The sequence below is a fragment of the Falco punctatus genome, assembly GCF_963210335.1.
Source record: "Falco punctatus genome assembly, contig: scaffold_42, whole genome shotgun sequence".
Classification (NCBI taxonomy): Eukaryota; Metazoa; Chordata; class Aves; order Falconiformes; family Falconidae; genus Falco; species Falco punctatus.
The window spans coordinates 305,494-317,828 of record NW_027660254.1 but is presented as its reverse complement, the minus strand read 5'-3'; the positions used below and the strand labels follow the sequence as shown (position 1 = coordinate 317,828).

Below are 12,335 nucleotides of genomic sequence, written 5' to 3'. Positions count from 1 at the left end.
TTTGTGATGTACTGAATGTATTCTTTTTTAAAAGCAGGTGCCACCTTCTTGGCTTTGCTTCACGCTTTGTGCTGTCCCTTTTTTCTATGTACAAGAAACCCCACTGAAGACAGAGCGTTGATGGTTCTATTCAGCTGCAGGGGAACTGCCATGGCGGCTGTAAGAGAGGGGCAGGGCCGGGCGCGGGCCGGGGGGTTTATCCGTTCTGAGCCCCTCGACCCCAGCTGCGCATATCTGACAGCCCTGCCTCGCTCACAGCCGCTGTCCCAGAGGGAACAAAGCCCAGGAGAGAAAGTTCTCTGTCGGCTCAGGGGAAGCACCATGCAGGGGTGCAGCACCCTCGTGTTGCAGCCAAAGTGATAAACGGGCCTTGCTTAGCGCAGCTCTCCGTGCAAAAACCTCCGTGGCTGCAAGGATCTCAAGCCTCGACTCTGAGCGCTCGATGGAGCTCCCTCCCAGCCAGCCGAGATTCCCGACCGTCCTGACGTGGCGCTTTCCCTCCCAGCAGCGCCCATGCCCATTGAGTGCCTTTCGCTTGCAGCCGGCTCTAATGCCGGCATCAACCCTGCACTCCAGTTTTTGGCCTCTCTGAGTGTTGCTCACTAGGATAGCCCCGAGAGTGACACCCCCCCACACCCACCCCCCCACCCCCTCACCCCCAACCCCCGTGCCGGCTGCCCCCATTGTGTCCATAGGGATAGCGGTTTGCCTGCGGGCATGGTGGGATGGTGTTTCTTCCAGGAACCACATGGGTGGCAGGGTGAGCCCTGGGGGGGGCTTGCGCCGCCCGGGCTCACAGCTGGGGAGGCGGATTCCCCGCTCGCAGGGGCTGGGGGCGAGGGGAAGTGTTTTAGGGACGGACCGTGGGGGCCGGAGGGAGGGATTTGAGGGACGGACGTTGAGGAAGGCCTCATCCCTGCCGAGATGGCTCAGGCCCAGGGCAGGGCTCTTCTCTGGATGCCACGGGGTCGACTGCAAAGGAGCAGGCTGCCCCATGCAGGGAGCAGGTGCGTGCCGGGGCTGCCAGGGGCCCTGCCTGCCTGTTCCCAGCCCAGCCCCAGCTGGGGCCAGCCCTGCGCTGCAGCCCTGGGGCCGAGGCGCAAGGAGCCGGGCATTGCTGAGGGTGCTGCACCCTGACGGGCCCCGCCGCCAGCTGCCGGCTGCCCTGGGCTGCCCCTCGCTCTCCCCAGCTCTGCCTGCTGCCAGTGCCGGGGGCACCACCACGGGGCTTGCCCCCTGCCCACAGCTGCCCTGACCCACATCTGCAGCTGTACGTGGTGCCCACATCGCACAGCTGGGGCGGGGGTGGCAGGTCTCTCTGGTGGCAGCCTGGGGCTGGGGGCAAAGCCAAGCCCATCCCTCGCTTGTGATCTTTGTCCCCAGGGAGAGCCAGTGCAGACGTGTGCTGCGCTGGGGAGTGTCCCACGGGGAGGTGACGGCCGACTGCAGAGCAGCACTGAGACCCGCGCGACAGCAACAGCAGCCGGTGGCTGCAGAGCAGCCCAGGGGAGCTGGTTCCCTCGACGGGCCCCAAAGCAGCCTTCCTCAGCCCCAGCTTTTGGTGACATGTGGAGCAGCGCAGGGATGTCTCTCAGGCTTCCAGGCCTGAGGAGGCTTTCCTCCCCAGGGGCACTGTTAGAAATCCTGCTCCCAGGATTAAAGCACCCCTCCCCCCCATGGATCCGAGGCTGTGTATCCAGCCCCCTGGAGCTGGGTACAGGTGCCCTGAGCAGTCTCTCAGGGAGGATGGGGCCACCTGCCTGGTGGCTCTGACACAGAAATGATGAGCTGAAGCCCTGTGATGGTGGCCGGCCGGCTCAAAGCCTCCGAGTGCCTCAGCCTCTGTCCCCAGGAGCGTTTATCCCAGGCCCTGTTTCAGGGTGTGAAGATGGGTGCCGGTGATGTCCTGGTGCCTCCGTCTGGCTCCCACTTCAAGGTTGTGATGCCTGAGGTCAGGGACCACCTGAAGGCCTTGGCAGAGATCTCAAGGGACTTTGTGTTCCATCTAGTGTTGCCTTAGGGCTACAATGTGCTGTGGTTTGGGGGCAACAAGGTTATGGTATGCCACTGGTTAAGCGAGTAAAGTGTTAAAGCACGTTATTGTTATGGACAGAATGTGGGTTTGCTGACCTGGGTTCCTGGGGTAATGGTAGTGTGATCTTGTGTTCTGTGTGTGGTTTTTTTTTTTTGTGGAGAGTGCCTTTTCTCAGCTTTTTAGCCTTTGCAGGGTTTGGATGGGGGCCATTGGTTTGTGTACAAAGTTTCTTCTGGTTGTTTTTCTGCTGTGCTGGTGGATGGTGGTGTTTTTTCTGTCTTGAAACCATCGTTACTGGTCTAATATATCTCCTGCAGGTCAGGCAGTGTCACTTCTTGTGTGGTCTGACTCATTTCTGGTGAGTTGGTAGGTAGGTATGGAGGACTTGTGGTCCCTCCATGGAGGATGACTGCTAGAGGACTAAGAGGCAGATCTGTGGAGGGGTGAGAGGACTGCTGGCCCATAAGCAGTGACTGTCAGAGGACTAAGTGTACTTGAATTTACGTGGGCTTCCAAATTCATGGTTGTTTCTCCTGCCTTGCGGAAGAGCCATGGGAAGTCACCAGCCACACGGAAGGACAAGGGGTTTCCCAAGGCTACGTGGCTTTTTGGGGTTTGCTTTTGAGTAAGAAAGTCTTGTCTCTACATGAGCGCAACTGTGAACGGTCAATTTTGCTGACTTTAGAGAGCAGGGAGCTGCACTTTTGTGCTGTGCCTCACATGGCTGTAAGGACAGAGTGAGAACCAGCAAGAGGATTCCTTCCTGTCACCTTCTCCAGGGGAACAGTGCTGCACTTTCACAAGGTGAGCTCTGGTTCTGCATGAGTGCACAAGTTTTTGGTCAATTTTCTCACCACAGGAAGCAGGGAGCAGAACTTTTGCTCTGTGCCTCATCACATGGCTTCCAGGTCAGGGTGAGAAACAGCCAGAGAATTCCTCCCTGTCACCTTCTCCAGGGGAGCACTGCTGCACTTTGTCAAGGTGAGTTTCTTTGGGCTGTACATGATTGCCAATGAAAAGAGGTCAATTTTCTCACCACACAAAGCAGGGAGAAGAACTTTTGCTCAGTGCCTGACAGGGCTACCAGGGCAGGGTGAGAAGCAGCAAGAGAATTCCTTCCTGGAACCTTCTCCAGGGGAGCCATGCTGCCCTTTCCCAAAATGTATTTTTTGGGCTCTGCATGAGTGCAAAAGGTTTTGGTCAATTTTTCACCACAGAAAGCAGGGAGCAGAACTTTTATGATGTGCGTCATATGTCTGCCAGGGCAGGTTGAGAAGCAGCAAGAGGATTCCTTTCTGGCACCTTCTCCAGGGGAATTTCCCAGTTCCCGAGAGACTGCTGGTGCCGGCTGCAAGGGCGCTCCCAGACAAAGGGTGGTCCTGTGTGATGCTGGGGTTGGAATTGGTGATGTCTCCTTTCCTTAGTCTCGTTAAGGCTTTGCAGTGACAATTTGGTGCTTCGCTCCTATTGCTCTTTTATCATATCGCTCACAGTAACTGCCACTGGTTCCTTTTATCATATTGCATGCTATTTTCTTTTATTGCAATATAAGAAACTGCATTTGATATATTCCATTATTTGATATACTTGATAGATTTGATTATATTTGATGTGGAGTTCAGCTTTGCTGTGTATCCAGTCAGCCAGCAAAACATAATTCGGCGTAGTCGGCAGCGTACAAAGTAAAAATCTCTCTATTTAGGAAAAAAAAAATGTTCCTCGACTTGCTATTGTCAGGTGGGAACCATTGCCTTATGGTGTTTGGGCCAGAGTGGTCTGGTGGTGCTGGGCAGTTGGGCCATGCCAGGGACAGAGGGGCGGGGGCAGGGGAGGGGGCGGGGGGAAGGGGTTTAGGGATGGACGGGTGGGAATTGATGAAGGATTTTAGGGATGGACCGGGGTGTGGGGGTGTTTGTGGGTATGGGGGTGGTGGTGGGTGTGTGTGTGTGCCCCACCCCGCAGCTCCCCTCGACTGCTTCCTCCTCACCAGCACCTGCTCAGCACCCCAGAGGGGCTTCCCGGAGAGTTCCCGGAGAGCCGGGGAAGGGGCTGTCCTGCACCGCCCCTCCAGACGGGCGCCGCGCAGGCAGACCCCCGAGCCCCGCTGAGGGAGGGCAGCGCCGCTGGCCGCCCCCCTCCCGCCGCGTCTCCTCACCTGCGCCCCGCGCCTCGCGCAGCCAGCGACCCCGACCGCCGCTGCCACGCGCGCACAGCTGGCGGGAAGAGGCGGCCCCTCGGCCTCGTGCCCAGCACAGGCTTCGCTGCAGGCCTACGAGAGGTAAAGCCGGTCCCGGGGCACCATCCTGGTGAAGAAGAGAGAAGTGCGTGACCTGCCAACACAGGGGTGGCCCCGCCCCCATGCACCCTTTGGTCGGTTGCTATGGGAACGAGTCGGGCTGTTCCCCTGGCAACCGGCTGACAAAGGGCACACAGGGGAGGGACCACCCGTATGTTGGGAGGTCACACACATCTCTTCTTGACCACGATGGCGGCAGGCCCCTCGGCCTCGTGCCCAGCACAGGCTTAGCTGCGGGCCTACTAGAGGTAAAGCCAGCTTGGGGTGTCCCCCTTTCCAAGAGGCTTCTTAGGTTGCACATCCTCTGCCTTCCTAACGAGGAGCTCTGGTTTTGATGCCCACTGTGCTATCAGGAAAAATCCCCCCTCAGTTTCTGTGTGGTTCAGCAAGAGAACAGGGCAGCAGACTGGCCCTGTAGGCGCTTCTCAAGAGGCCGGCTGGAAAAGTGCTCAGGAAACACGTCATTTGCCTTCCTGGAGTGACTTGTGTGCATCTTGAGTGGTGCTGGTAACAGTGTTGCCTCCTCTGTCTCTTCCAGTGGCATACCCGGATTGTGTGTGTGCGTGGGAAGTCGGCGATGAGCTCGGTGGCAGTTTTGAGCCAGGAGAGCTTTGCCAAACACCGCAGTGGCTTGACGCAGCAGCAGGTGAAAGGTGAGAAGACACAGCTGAGTTCCTGTGATGTGCCTCTAAATAGAGACTGCGCAGGCAAGGTTCCTTGCTGTTAGCCAAGCTCGCTCCATGCCTCCGGCTCCCCCTAAGTGTCCAGGCACGGCGTTCGCCATTCCTAGGCTGGCGGCCTGCCAGACTCTGGCTTTCCACCAACAGGAGCACATCGGTGGTGCTGCACAGTGCAGGGCCAGGCGGAGGCAAGCCTCAGATCTTCACAGAGCTCTGGCTAGCAACGCTGTCAGCCGTGGGGCAGGGCATGTGCAAGCAGGGGTCATTGGGCTGCAAGAGAGCCTCGTGGGATCAGTGTGCTGGATTGTCACTTCCTCCTTTGCTCAGCCAGGTGCTGGGGAAAGTCAGTATAACCGTATTGGCTGACTCACTGATGGGTCTCGGCACCCATTCTCCAGCTGCGAGCTGGCCCGCTTGGCACAGCCCAGTGCCCAGCTGAGTCGAACATAAGCTACAGGCTTTCCCTGGACTCTGCCCCAACTAGAGTGCTTCTGCTTCTCTCTGCCTTCTTCCTGGGCATGTGTCTGTCCTGTCCCCTTCTGACCTACAGCCTTGCTGTGTCCCTTTGATTTCTTTCTCCTTGGCCTGTTGTCCCCTGATGAAGCTCCTCTCAACAAAGCTGGCGATAATGTGCTGTGTTTGCTGCCACCATTCACTTGCACGGTTGCTTCCTGCATCCATAGCGGCACCTACTGCAGTCTGTGCTGTGCTGAGCTCAGCTGTGCTCCCGACTCGGCTGCTCTCCACAAGCATAACTGTAGCAGGGTGAATAGTAGTGCACAAGTCCTTTGTTGTCCCTCTTTGATGATGCCTCAATAGAGTTGCACTGCCTATGAATGGGGGCGTTTCTGTGGGGAGAGCATCTCATTGGCCTTGTTTGCTTCACCCCAGTAACAGCTTTAAACTCGGAAGAAGAGAAGGATCCTCCCACCTACGAGGAAGCCTTCCCTGCGCTCCCTGAAAAAGCACCATGTTTGGAAGCTGCCCGGGAACCTGCTGGGCCCTGGAGCAAAATCCGGCCAATAAAGGCTTCTGTCATCACTCAGGTTGGTGGGAGTGGGTGTCTTATCTCCCTCCTTTTCATCCCTCCAAAAAGTAGGTGAAGCGAAGCTTTCCCTGGAGTATGAAATCCCTTAGTGTGCCAGAGTAACTGCCTCTTTGCTGTCCTTTGCCCTGGGGCACAAGGAAGACTGCGGCTGAATGCTAGGACGGCTCTGGAGGGGGAGGGATGTGTTGAAAACTGCCCAGACAAAGCTCTGCATCCCTGTTGCACAGACAGCTGGAACAGGCCTGAAGGGAGGATTGCAGAGGGAGGCACTGACAATCAAAAGCACACTGACACCTTGCTGTGCCCTGCTTGTGTCTGTCCCGTGGCTGAGCAGGTGTTCCATGTGCCACTGGAGGAGAGGAAATACAAGGACATGGATCAGTTGGGAGAAAGCAAGCAGGCCAAGATCTGCCTTGACATCATGCAGAAGACGGGAGCTCACCTGGAGCTGTCTCTCGCAAAGGACCAGGGCCTTTCGATCGTGGTCTCTGGCAAGCCGGAAGCAGTCACGAAGGCTCGGAAGCAGATTGTCGCTCGACTGCAGACTCAGGTGAGGGCATCTAACTGTTTCTGCCTTCATCTTTGCTCTTCCCCAAGACTCGCAAATGCTTTGAGACCCTTGGGCCCATGTGCTTGTAAGCCAAAGAGGTGTGTTGTTACATGACTAATTCAGCTTTGCCATACGTTTTCAAAGCACCCAATTGGCAATTTGGAATAGGAATGAGGCTTAAAATAGGGTTCCAAGGTAATTACAGGCCGTGGTGTTGCATGAAGCGTGGAGTCTGCGATCTCTGGAACATTTGAGTTGCAACCAGTGACTTTGTGCTGAGGTGCTGGTGCTGGAGGGGGTGCAGGAGCCTCACACACAAAGCTAGTAGTGTGTGAGAACGGGACTGTGCTTTTCCTGAAGCCCTTCAGAGAAGAACGTGGAAGGCTGGGAGAAAGAAAAGTAGAGAAAAGGAAGTCCTGCCAAAAGCCAAAAGCTTCGGGTCAGGGTTCTGCCTTGTGTAGCTCAAGGCACACTGGTAAGGAGCCACAACCCTGTTGTTTCGGTTGCTTCAGTCCTCTAGGTTTTGATCTCTTACCTTAAGGTTCTTGAGCTCATAGTCAAGGTGGTAGCTCTTGTTAGGATGTATCGCAGCCAGGTGTTGCAGTGTGTTTTAAAGTATAATGCCAAAGGTAGGTAATGCGATGTTAATACCATGTCTGCTTAGTGCTGTTCAGCCCCTGTGTCATACCCTGCCAGAGGAAAGAGAAAGGAACAAAACCCTACATCCACAATGTGCATCTGAAAAATCAGTTCAGGTCGTGCCGCCACAGATCCATGAGCCACTGTTCCCAAATATACCTCCTACTGCCCTGGCCCCAGGTCTGGAAGGTGTGTCTGTATTCCAGCTTCTCTTACGCTTGGCTGGCTTCAGGACAGGAACACAGAGCTGAAAAGTCACACCGAGTGATCTTTTCTTCATCTTTCATTTTTCCATTATAGCTTGAATGTTCATTGTCTGATTGCTGTTAGTGGTTACCTAATCACAGGGACCAGGAGCACGATAGCAGTCATCAGCTACCAGACCTGTACAAACTCAGTGAGAAGGGAAGAAGTCAGGAAGCCCTTGTATAGACCAGCCCTTTAATGGTAGATTGAGAAGGACCCCTTTTGCATGTGGGGCCTTCTAGAAGCAGTCCCAGGAGCAGCACGTGCTACACTTGAAGACACCTTAGCACTTAAGTAGCGGTGAGCATCTGCTAGCTGCCTGCCTCCTGCAGTAGGTTTCTGGTGTTGAATTTCTCTTTCCTAGGAGTCATACTGTATGTCTTGTTCTCTGTAGCCTTGGCAGCAGGTGTCAGAGTTCAGATAAACTCCAGCTGTGCGCTGTCATCTCAGTTGTTGTCTGGTGTCTTACACTGGAGGAGAGGCACCTCCTCGTCTGTGTCGGAAGGCCTTTGCTAATTCAGAGTACCGCTCCTGTGCAAACAGAAGGGTTTTGAGGGAAAGGTGGGGTCTATACTCCTGGCACGGAGGCGCTGTAGATCAACTGGTACAGTGTCAGCCCTCAGACAGAGTGTGCTGGGAAGGCGTTGTGTTTGCTCTGAGGAGCAGTACCACTGAGCAGCGTCTACCTTGCTTTCCCTGGCTCTGTTCCTGTGGATCTGCCAGTGCAGGCAAGGCTTTTCACAGATGCTTGGTTCTTCTGCTGCAGGCTTCGGCAACAGTTGCCATCCCCAAGGAGCACCACCGTTTTGTCATTGGAAAGAAGGGTGAGAAGCTGCAGGACCTGAAGCTCAAAACTGCAACCAAAATGCAGGTCCCCCGCCCAGATGACCTCAGCAACCAGATCAAGATCAGCGGCACTAAAGAAGGGATTGAGAAGGCCCGGCACGAGATCCTGCTTATCTCCGCTGAGCAGGTACCTCAGTACTGTGATCTCTCTCATGGCATTGGCTGCTCAGCCATTTTGCTTCCCCGTGGTGTAGTCGGAGTTTGCAGCCACCGTGGCTACAGTCAGTGGCTAACGTTAGCCTGAACGGAGACGTATGCTGTGCCACTCGCTGGCTGTGTGAGCACCGCTGCCAGGTCCTGAAACTTCTTGTGCTGCGTTTTGTCCATCTCTGAAGCCAAAACAAGCATTTGAGAGTTGAAGCGACGCGTCTTAGGTGCCAGCTGAGATAAGGCAGGAGATCACAGGGGTGAATATCGTAAACAAGGAGCAGCAGCAGCAACCGTATTTGTAGATTGAAAGAGGTGGAGATCTACAAGCCCGCCAACTGAGAAGGTTGCTTGGGCCAGAGTGTCAGGCAGGACACCCCTGGGAACTTAGCTGTGCCTGGCAGAGACTGTAATATAGAGGGCAGTTCCCACCAAGGTCTGTTGTGGGCTCTTCCAGGATAAGCGTGCCGTGGAGCGGCTGGACGTGGAGAAAGTGTACCACCCTTTCATTGCTGGCCCTTACAACAAGCTGGTGAGGGAGCTCATGCAGGACACAGGGACGCGCATCAACATTCCTCCACCCAGTGTCAACAAGACCGAGATAGTCTTCACCGGAGAAAAGGAGCAACTAGCCCAGGCTGTGGCTCGAGTTAAGAAGATCTATGAGGAGAAGGTACGGATGGTCCATAAAGCTTCCCACCTTCCCCTGGCACCTGCTCCTAGGCACTCTTCCCTTCTTGTTCTACTTTTGTGCATCCCTCCGTTGCATCTGGCTCAGAAGCCCTTGCAGTACATGACCCCGAATCCTACCGTTTCCTCACTCGGCAGAGTGGGAGCCGGGCTGATACTATCCGGGACGTGACAGATTACTCGCTTTTCTGTACCGTGGGACTTAGCAGGCCACCAAGAGCTCCCCTGGCTCTTGTTCACACCGGGGCTACTAAGGAAGGAAAGAAGTGTGAAGTCTACAGTGGTGGCCAGCTGACAGTATCAAAGTTGCTACCTAAGTAGAAGTTGCTGAAGAGCGAATGTCACTCCAGTTTATTTCCCACAGCCAACGCTGCTGTGAATATCCTTGTTGTGGGTTGCTGGGCTGTTTTTCCTCGTGGTTAGGTCTGTATTTGTACCGGTCTGGATTTCAACAATCGGCTTATAGCCTGCACAGTGTTGCATCACAGCACTGCCTGGGAGACGGCTGGGAGTTGAACCCTGCTGTCCAACGGGGGGACGGGGGGGACGACAACGACAACGACATGCCTGTGTGTGCGTGTGGTCTCTTCCATGCCGTGTCCCAGGGAGCTTGACACAGCATGCTAGTTTTGTACTTCCCCTGTGAATTTTTGAGCACAAGGCTTTCTGTAGGCAGGGGCCCAAGGGGTGCTAGGGTACTGCCGAGCCACTGTGCTCAGCTTGGCTTTGCTCTTTGCTGGGTGCAGAGTCTGACTGCATCTTGTGCCTCTTCCTGTCGCTCTTGTCCTTCCCCGCCCCCTTGTGATTGACGCCTCAGTGTCTCTGCCCCTACAGAAAAAGAAGACTACTACTATTGCAGTGGAGGTGAAAAAGTCTCAGCACAAGTATGTCATCGGCCCCAAGGGGAATTCCCTGCAGGAGATCTTGGAGAAGACTGGAGTCTCTGTCGAGATCCCACCCATTGACAGTAGCTCGGAGACGGTGATACTGCGAGGCGAGCCTGAAAAACTGGGGCAAGCATTGACTGAAGTCTTTGCAAAGGTACTGACAAGATGGGCTAGGCCTCCTTTGAAGGTCCCATGAAGATACATTTGTGAGCACTGACGGCTGTAGCGGGGGTGCTCTCTCTTGGGCCATTAGAGGTGCAGCTTAGAAGTCAATACCGGAGGTGCAGCATGGGAATTGGAACTGAATTGTTGGGAAGGCCTCTTCCAGTTTGTCCATCAAACAGCTTCTCTGTTTTTCTGTCTCTCAGGCCAACAGTTTTACCGTCTCCTCGGTCTCTGCCCCCTCTTGGCTTCATCGTTTCATTATTGGAAAGAAAGGACAGAACCTGGCCAAAATAACTCAGCAGATGCCAAAGGTATGGATGAGCTGGTTAGCTTAGCACCCCCGGCGTAGAAAAAGGTTTAGTCCAGATCACTTGTCACGGGAGAGAGAGGTGTATTCTAGCGTGGGTAAACCCAGGGGGAAATGACACAGATCTTTGCTGTTCAAGGGAACCCTCTCTTTTACTGCTGCAAACACTGCTCATCCTATGTTATTGTCATGGGTTGAGCCCTTCCAAGGAAGCTTTATGTGGTGCTGTTTTGAGAACTGATGTAGCAGGATACCTGGAAATGCTGAGTGCAGCAAGGCTTCTCCCTGGTGAGTTAGACGGTATCTAGATAAAGGCTAGATGAGTAAACTTCTCCAAAGCCCTTGCAGAAACCGGGACAGCACCAGAGCCTTGGGCTCTAGGCACTGCCATATGGCCGACATCGTTAAGTTACTGACTTGGGAAATTGTGGGGATTTTGTTTGGGCTTTTTGGGAAGAGGCGCATCTCTTAGTGGCAGGGATCGATGGTCTAGGCCTGACCAAGAGCATTGGCCTGGCTTGGATCTTGGCAAATTCTTAAGAGATTCATTGTCTTTCACCTCAAGGTTCGCATCAAATTCACTGGAGGAGAGGATAACATCACTTTGGAAGGGCCTACAGAAGATGTGCATGTGGCTCAGGAACAGATTGAAGCCATGGTCAAGGAACTGATGAGCTGGAGTTACTAGTTCCAGTAAGAAACTGGGGGAAGAAGGTGCAACAGAGCAGAGGGGCCCCTGCTTAGGGCCCTGCTTAGGGCCAGAAAAAATTAGAACTTGTTTTTTGGCAATTGTTCATTGAAACACGTACTTTGTGTGCTAACGCAAACTGTCAGCATTCCTAGAGTTGTATGTAACATGCTGCCTGTGTGGCTGAGGGCTGCCCGGCAAGTGTGATGTGTGTGAGAGACACAGTTCAACTGTGAAGTGAGTGGGGGGTCCCGATCTGCGTTTCCGTGTTCCCCGCGAGGGGGCCGGCCAGAGACGGACGAAGCGATTGAAAAGTCGACGTATGAAGTGGTGGAATGCACTATTAGAACGGGGAACTGTGGACCAAACACCAGAACAAATATCATTTGGGAAAAGCACGAACGCGGGGCTCCAGGTCAGTAAAGGGGAGTCAGAGGCCTTGGGAATACAGCCTATTAAACCCTGTTCCACAGGCAGTAACGTAACATTTGAGAACCGAACGGCAAGTCAGGAAGATCCTTTCTTGCTGTGGCAGGCTGCTTGTGTAAGGCTTTTATTGTCTGCTCAGGATGCTGGAGTAAATGAAGAGAACCAGTCCTTTGGGCGGGAGTGCTGAGGCAAGGCACTTTGTGAAGCGTTCTCCAAAGCAAGGGCAACCAAGTCACGCCTCGTCCTGGCTTTGTGGCTTTAGCAGTGCTTCCTGGCTCTTATTGTTGCAGGTGCTGTTTTCCTGCCTGAAGCCCTGGGGCTCCTGGGTAGCCGCCACCCCCCCAGCCCGCAGCTGCTGTCCTCAATAAAATGATCTTTCCTCTCTTCTGACTACGTCTGCCATGTGATAATTGGGGACTGGGCAGATATTGTTTGGTGGTGCGTCCTAGGGGAGGACTTTGGGATCATCCCTTGGCCCAGACTCCTTGCCAGTGGGCATCACGGCTGAGCTTTATGACTCACAGCACAGTCACACAGGGAGGTGGGGGCCGGATGGCACCTCTGGAGGTGTCACTGTCCCCTCAGCTCCTGCTCGGATTCTGGCTAAGACACAGCCTGTGCTCAGGCTCGATGGATGCTCCACTGGGGAGCAGCGCCATTAGCTCAGAGCCGGGACAACACG

The 12,335-nt window shown here is 54.7% G+C and overlaps 2 protein-coding genes across 2 annotated transcripts in view; one reads left to right on the top strand and one right to left on the bottom strand.

Moving 5' to 3' along the window:
• LOC308057357 (endogenous retrovirus group K member 24 Gag polyprotein-like) overlaps nt 1-12,335 on the bottom strand; it is a 201,440-nt gene that overhangs the window by 98,459 nt on the left and 90,646 nt on the right. The gene's annotated exons all lie outside the window — the stretch shown is intronic.
• On the top strand, nt 4,933-9,349 carry LOC308057348 (vigilin-like; the record flags this gene model as incomplete). Its single annotated transcript, XM_080411467.1, has 4 exons — nt 4,933-6,057; nt 6,394-6,609; nt 8,261-8,467; nt 8,945-9,349. Exons 1-4 carry the CDS (start codon nt 5,848-5,850, stop codon nt 9,347-9,349), a joined length of 1,038 nt encoding a protein of 345 aa, XP_080267593.1. The 5' UTR covers nt 4,933-5,847.